The 7644-nt window shown below is 50.5% G+C and overlaps 1 protein-coding gene across 1 annotated transcript; it reads right to left on the minus strand.

Annotated features, from left to right (window-relative positions):
* Window positions 1-792: 792 nt before the first annotated feature.
* On the minus strand, window positions 793-4958 carry LOC146763850 (uncharacterized). Its single transcript, XM_085566121.1, has 2 exons — window positions 4526-4958; window positions 793-2562 (listed from the first exon to the last, which is right to left on the minus strand). Exons 1-2 carry the CDS (start codon window positions 4837-4839, stop codon window positions 1191-1193), a joined length of 1686 nt encoding a protein of 561 aa, XP_085422247.1. The 5' UTR covers window positions 4840-4958; the 3' UTR covers window positions 793-1190.
* Between the last annotated feature and the right edge of the window lie 2686 nt (window positions 4959-7644).

The following is a 7644-nucleotide window of genomic DNA, read 5'->3' on the forward strand; positions in this document are numbered from 1 at the left end:
CCTGCTTGCCAGGGGATGCCATTGTGTGGGAACTACCCATGAGGGCTGGCTTTCGATACCAGTCATTCCAACCATTTTTCATTCTGGTATTTGAGATGCCACTCATAGGCTGGGCCCTGCTCAGTTCTATTTCTCGCTTTTCCATTGACTCAAGGACAAGGAAGTTGGTTATTTTTTTCCCTGTCCTTTTTTATCTTAGAATCATAGACTGGCTTGGATTGATTATCACTAACATTTTAGCAGATTTGATATTTAAAACAAATCAGGAACATTTTATTAAATATATAGTTTATCTGGAAATACAAAAAGTAATTCAGAGCTGAGAGCAGGTTTTGCATTTGTTTGCCACAGCTTTTCCTAGAAAAGAAGCCAGTTTTGTCTAAACTTGTTTTAAGATAAAATCCCATTCATCTTCCAAAACAGAATTATTAATCAGAGAATGAGTCTTCCAGGTAGACTACTCCTTTGGGCTTCAATACCCAATTATTCCTATGAACTGTAAATGCTGCAGAAAAAGAAGCAGAGAAGCATAAATTTCCATGAAGATTTAATGCTGTTCTTTGAAAGATCACTGTCAGGAGTTTTTGTCACTTCATGTCTCTATCAGTGTAATAGAATTGGAAAGCCATAAATTACATCAAAACAAAAAAGAGGACATATTAGAAAAGGGAACTTTCAGAGGGTAAAATAACTATTTTCTGTCCCTGGGGTCCCCTGTCGGGCAGCTCTCCAGTGGTGGAGATCCCGGGGAGCAGGGACGATGGAATAAAGAATTCTCCAGCCGAAGGCGGGTTGGCTTCGAAGCAGCTTTAATCTCTGAGGGCTAAGTGTCAGGGACTGAGCGACGGGGTACAGGTAGACAGCCTCACAGAAAGGGAGCTGGCTTCAAGAGCCCCGAACAGGGGGCGGGGTAGAGATTATATTAGGGAGCAAGTAGGAGGGACATGGTACAAAGGGTCCAATAGGAATAGGGCTAGGAGGAGGAGTTGGGATGAGATAATAGGGATACAACAAATGGGAATAAGGGAAGGGGGCGGTAACAGGGGAAGAACCAATTGTAGACAAAGAACTTAAGAACATTCCAGAACTGAGGGCAAGTACAAAAGTGATTGACATAAGGGTGGGCATAACTGAAGGTTACATAACAAGAGGGGAGTGGTAGGTTTGATGGGCAGCTCGGAGGCGGGGATCTACACAACAGCCTCCTCCCAAGGCATATTCGGGGGGGCTTTCCCCAAGTCCCCTACCACATCTCCCCCTTCTTTATTAATTAAATAAACATTCCCTAAGGTCTTAATTAACATCCTCTTAAAAATTGCTAGGGCAACGAAAATGATAAGAATAATAACTAAAATCCATAAAAGTCCTCTGAGGATAGAGGCTGCCCATCCCGGGACGCCCCATTGAGAAAGCAACTTGGTGGCAGGGTCCACAGCCGAGGTTTCAGTTTGTAGATGTTGGACTTGTGTCTGGATACGCTGGATGCTGGCTTGGATGGATTTGCTTCTCGATGTTAGGTTGAAGCAGCACAGTCCTTCAAAGTCCTCGCAGCTGTGGCCATGGGCTAGTAGCAGAAAGTCTATCGCCGCCCGATTTTGGAGGGTGGCTTGCCTGGTGGTCTGTTCGTCCGCCAAAAGATCGGAGAGGGCGGCGGACGATGCGTTGGCATGCTTTGCTATCCAGCACTCCAGGTGAGAAAGCTCACCGAGGGCTTTAGCGACCGCATACCATGGGAGAAAGATGGAAGCGGCAACCCTCTTTGTTTTTCCCCAATTATAAATTTTGTCATCGCAATTTTGGTCGAATTGGTCGTATGATCTTTTTTGTCTGGCCAATTGTCTCTCTTTCTTCCAATCCATAATTTGGGTTTTATTTGGAGTGAGGGTAGTAAGCCTGCCAAGGCTACACGGTCCTCCCTGGAGCCGAGATGGGATGCCTGACCACACTCTGTCCCCACAGACAAGAAACATCCCCCGGGGCAACGACTTGGGACGAATGGAGGAAACAGAAATAATTGGACTTGTGTAGTTACACCAAGTAGCCGAATTATATTTTTTGTTCAATGGTGTAACATCTTTTCTGTAGGTGTTTTTGGCCAAGTCAATCCCATGCCAATTTTGACTTGGCCTCTTAAAATAAAACTTTACACAGTATGTAGCAGGAGAGGACCCCAACAGATCCAATTCTTGGGGCTCCTCTTTCGAATTTGGCAATATTTTCGTCCACGCGTCCCAAGTGTCGACCGGGTTAGGTCTCCTGCCCGTGGTTCGGAGCAGGTCAGAGTTGGAAACCGGCCAATCGTCGGCTACCAGAGGGACCCCCACCAGGCATGTGGACAACGGGTTGTCCACATTGCCCATGGCCAAACAAAAGTTCTCTTGCTGGAGGGACTTTGCCAGCGTTACCCAGACGTTCTCCTTCGGCTGTGGTACAATCCAGCTGTCCGCCGCCTGCAGCCACATGATGGTCAGAAGTGTGAGGCTTGCGGCCAGCCAGATGCGTTGGGGCGTCCACTCTCGTAGGTCGTTGGTGGATGTTTTTTGGGCAGCCATCTCTAGCGAACTAAAGTGCAAAGAGAAGATATTCAGGAAAAATATGGTATTCTTCCCCAACTCCCCTAACTCCCCCTTTTCATTTTTAAGTAAAAAATTAGATATTTAAGTGGGGTAGGAGCGACGGGTGAGGTAAGAGGGAAGAGGAAAAGGGATAGAGGGAGACGGGGTGTTAGGGAGGTCGTCAGCTGAAGGTGGTGCATAAAGCCGGGTGATGAGTGTTCTGCGAACGATGTTAGGGTACTGTTTTGTCGTCTTTCGTTTCCTCCTCTTCCAAGCGGCCGCGGTGTCTGGCGGCACCGGAGTGGGTGCTGTTGAAGTGTGCATTGGTGTGGGGTCCAGATCGTTGGAGCTTTCTAGGAATGGTTTTACATATCTCGCTGGAATCCATTTCGGGCCCTGTCCTGTGGAAATACAAGCATACCCTCGCCCCCAAGTGATGAGCGGGTATGGGCCGCTCACCTGCTTGGACTCCGGATCTCTTATGAGTACCGGTGGGCGTTCTTTCAGCTGGGCTCTCGTGTTATTGTAGAAATGTCGGAGGACTGGTGGATTTGGTTCTTTTTCTGAGCAATTTAGAAAGTTTAAAACATAAAGTGCTTTACAGACCCTCTCTATTGGGGTCATTGCGAGTGCTGAGTCTTGTTGCTGTTCTAGCAACTGTTTTATATTTTTGTGAGTCCTCTCGATAATAGCTTGGCCCGTGGGATTGTGAGGAATGCCGGTAGTATGGGCAATCCCCCATTGTTGTAGGAATTGTTCAAAACGGGCAGATGTGAACCCAGGCCCATTATCTGTCTTAATAGCTTTTGGAACCCCTAGAGTCGCGAATGCCATATATAGATGTTTGATTGAATCTTTTGTCTTCTCTCCCGTATGGAGAGAAGCAAAAACAGCACCTGAGAAGGTGTCTACTGACACGTGCATATATTTCAGCCTACCAAAAGGGCTGTAATGAGTGATATCCGTTTGCCACAGTTCCAGAGCCCCGAGTCCTCGGGGATTGACGCCTGTTGCCATAGACGGCAGGGCAAATGTCTGGCAACTGGAGCATGTGGTGACAATTGATCTTGCCTGTGCATGTGATATTTTAAATTGGCGAGCGAGGGCCGGCGCGTTCTGATGGAAAAACGCGTGGCTGAGCCTCGCTTGAGCAAAAGTGTCAGGTAAGTTTGTGGAAAGTGCCGGTGCAGTCAAAGTAAGAGGCATGGCAAGTTGGTCTGCTCTCCGGTTACCCTCAGCGACAGGCCCTGGCAGGTCTGTGTGGGCTCTGACGTGCATTACATGATACAGTTGCTCTCGGTGGGAGATTAGCCAAATTAAATCCAAGAGCAAGTGGAATAATTTCTTATTTGAGATATCTTTGAGTAGGGCATGTTCCGCCCTTTCTACTATCCCAGCTACATATGCTGAATCTGTTACCAAGTTAAGTGGTTGTTGAAATTTTTTGAACGCTCTCACGACTGCTGCAAGTTCAGCAATCTGGGGGGAACCTTCAACTATCTGGATGTCAGACTCCCACTTCTGACTATCCGGGTCCTTCCAAGTGATCACCGACTTGTGGGACTTTCCTGACCCATCGGTGAACACCGTGAGAGCTCCTTTAATAGGTATTTTACTTTTGAAAGACTTTGGGGCCAAGTAGAGTGTATCCTTGAACAATTTGTGTTTTGGGTAATGAATAGAAATCTGGCCGGGATAGCTGTCAATAGCAATTTGTAGGTTTTCATTTGTTTGCAATAGTGACTCCAATTGTTCCAAATTTAAAGGCATGTAAATGCACGCCGGATCACAGCCCGCGAGAGTTCGGAGGCGTTGCCTAGCCTTAATGATTATCTTTGCCATCAATTCTACGGGGGTCGAGATCGTTTTTACAGGCTGGTGTGGGAGGAACAGCCACTCGATGACAAGGAGTGGGTCCCTCTGCCCAGCATCCCACTGAAACAGCAATCCATGGAAATTGGGACACTTACCAAGGATGGCAAGCTCTAAAGGGAGGGACCGATCGACCCGGTGTGCCTGGCGGGACTTGACGGCATCCGCGACGCTCTCCAGGGCTCCTTTCGCGGCAGGTGTCAGCTCGCGTGGAGAAGCCAGGTCGCCATCTCCTCGCAGGAGATTGAAGAGCGGCGCCAGCTCCTCCGTGGTGAGTCCCAGGAGAGGCCGGATCCAGGTGATGGTTCCACAAATTTGTTGCAGGTCCCGCAGTGTCCGCGGCTTGTCGTTGATGGTTAACGACTGGGGCACGATGGTCCTCCCGGCGATGACAAATCCCAAATATTTCCATGGGGCTGCTAGCTGTATTTTGTCCTTTGCAATCTCGAATCCCGCAGCCTCAATGGCAGCAATAGTCTTAGCAAGTGTGGTTTTCAGATACGTTTCAGTTTTAGCACAAATCAGAACATCATCCATATAATGAAGGATGATTGCCTCAGGGAAAATCTTTCGAACAGGGGACAACACCTGTGCTACGAAAGTTTGGCAGAGCACCGGAGAATTTTTCATTCCCTGGGGCAAAGTGGTCCATTGATACCTCTTGTAAGGTTCTGCCCGATTGATAGATGGTACTGAAAAGGCGAACCTGGGAGCATCTCCGGGAAAAAGCGGGATGTTGAAAAAACAGTCCTTTATGTCGATGACTGCGAGCTGCCAATCCCGGGGAAGCATGGAGGGGGAGGGAAGGCCAGGCTGAAGGGGGCCCATGTCTTCAATGACTTCATTGACCCTGCGTAGGTCTTGGAGCAGGCGCCACCTGTCTTTGCCGGGTTTTTTAATCACAAAGACAGGCGTGTTCCAGGGACTGGTGGAGGGTATTAAATGTCCCTGGCGCACCTGCTCTTCCACTAGGTGGTTGAGCGCAATCAATTTTTCCTCCGGAAGGGGCCACTGGTCCACCCACACCGGATTATCTGTTTTCCAATTCAACGGTGGGGAGGTGCGCTCCGCAGTGGCCCACACTAAAAATCCCACGCAGGGCAAGGAATATCTAAACGGGCACCCCACTGGGACAAAACGTCCCTGCCCAATAACATAATGTCAGATGAAACAACAAATGGCCTAATTGTGGCAATCTGTCCCTCAGGACCCTCCACGCTTACCAGATGACGACTCTTGAGGGAGTTGACAGCTCCTCCCACTCCAGAGATTGTGCCGCAAGGGGGCACCAACTCCCAGTCGCGGGGCCACTTTGCTCGGGGAAGGATGGTCACATCTGCTCCAGTGTCCGCCATAAGCTTGAGGTGGATCGATTTTCCCTGTTGAGAAAAAGTGGTGTTGATGATCGGCCTGTCTTTTGACACATTCTGTGTGAGGAAAACGTGTTTGTTTTCCTCATTTGAGTCTGTAGAGTCTAGAAGATACATCAGGGCAAGGGGGGATCCCTTATCAAGGGTAAATGGTGGATGATGGCACACTACCGACACGGTGATTTCTGACCCTGGTGGAAAGCTTACGACCTCTGGGACAATGTCCAGTTCGTGAGGGGTGTGCCTGCTGTCGCTAAGAATCAAGACGGCAGTTTCAAGGCCGGAGTAAGGGGGCTCCAGGAACCCTGCGGGAACACGCACTAGGTCCTCGTCTCGGAAGGTAACCGTGATGGAACTGACGAGGACCCGGCGGCGGCCAATGTCTAAATTGCGTGTTCTTCGGAAGAGGCGGAGTCCGTCCTCGGGGCTCCGCCAAACCTCCGAAATTGGCCGCTGGGCCACTGGTCCTCCCGGATGGTAGGGAGGGCAGGGCGCTGAGAGGGGCCACTTGTTGTCCTCGCGCGGCCCCTCCTCGCGCTCCGCGGCCCGTTTCCCGCCGGCTGATTATGCTGCAGCTGAGGGTTCCTGTAACCTGGCCTTGGGGAGGAAGCATAAGGTTGGTGAGCGCGTTCGGGGGGCCAGTAAGGACAATTAACTTGGATATGTCCAATCTGGCCACACCCGAAGCACCGCACGGTGTTTAAATTCAACATGGCCTCCCCAATTCCCTTACTCACGGCTAATGCGACTGTGGCTTCAGTAGATGTTGCCTTTGTGCAGGCTTCCACCATCTTGGCTATTGTGGGTTCAGGGTCTTGGGGTAGTGTGCGTAGTACCTTTTTGGTCTCTGCGGTGGCGTTTGTGAAAGCCATTTTTCTCAGCAACTCTTCCCTCGCCTCTGGATTATCAATCTGCCTGTCGATGGCTTCCTTCAGGCGATCCACAAATTTTATGAAAGTCTCTTCTGGCCCTTGCATGATGGTAGAGAAGCTCTGGAGGGGGGTTTTACCATCCGGGATTTTGAGGAGGGCGACTCGGCCGGCCTCACGGACATCATTGAGAATGTTCGTGGGTAGCAGTATCTGATCCTCTGGCCGACTAAAATCACCCTCCCCCGCCAGTGCTTCCAATGCCTCCTCGCCCTCTCCCAGAGTTTGTCTCAGATCATATTTCTTTAGGAGAGGCTTGAGCAGCTTTTTCCAATGAATCTCCCATAAGAGGAGTTCGGTGGGAGTGAATAAAGACCTAGCTATATATCTCAGGTCATGCTGCACGAGGGTGTGGCCAGAAAAGGTGAGGTCTAGTATGTTTTTAAAAAATGGTGAGTCTCTGCCATAGTCTTTTGCTGCTTTACGGAGTTCTTTTACCTCGGCATAAGGCAGCTGTTCCCATTTGACCGTGTTCCCTCTACCCTTTACCACGGGTGCCACAAATGATCCAAGATCTTTCGCAAACTCTAAGTCCCCCTCCTCAATGGCCTTTTCCCTTATCCGTGCCCATCCGCCTCCCGACCGAGGTGTAGGCCGGGGGCTGTCGCTGTCCTCATCCTCAGAAGAGGATGAGGCAGGACAGGTCAGGGCCCGGATCTTCTCCCTGACCGAGGGGCCTCGATGGCGAGAGGCCCGGCAGCCCAAGATGGCCTGCTTCCGGTCAGGCCTACTTCCGGTTCCGGTGGCGTGGGAAACGGAAGTGGCTGGAGAAGGGGAGGCGTGGCCGCATCCACCCACCGGGGCGTGGTTTCCTTGAGGGCTGCTCCCTCCCACCGGGGGTGTGGCCTTGGGGAGTGAGGGGGCGGGTCCCGACGCCATCATAGTCGACGCAGGTGGAGGGGTGGAACCCGACGCAGG

This window comes from Lonchura striata, chromosome Z (assembly GCF_050655825.1).
Source record: "Lonchura striata isolate lonStrDom1 chromosome Z, ASM5065582v1, whole genome shotgun sequence".
NCBI lineage: Eukaryota > Metazoa > Chordata > Aves > Passeriformes > Estrildidae > Lonchura > Lonchura striata.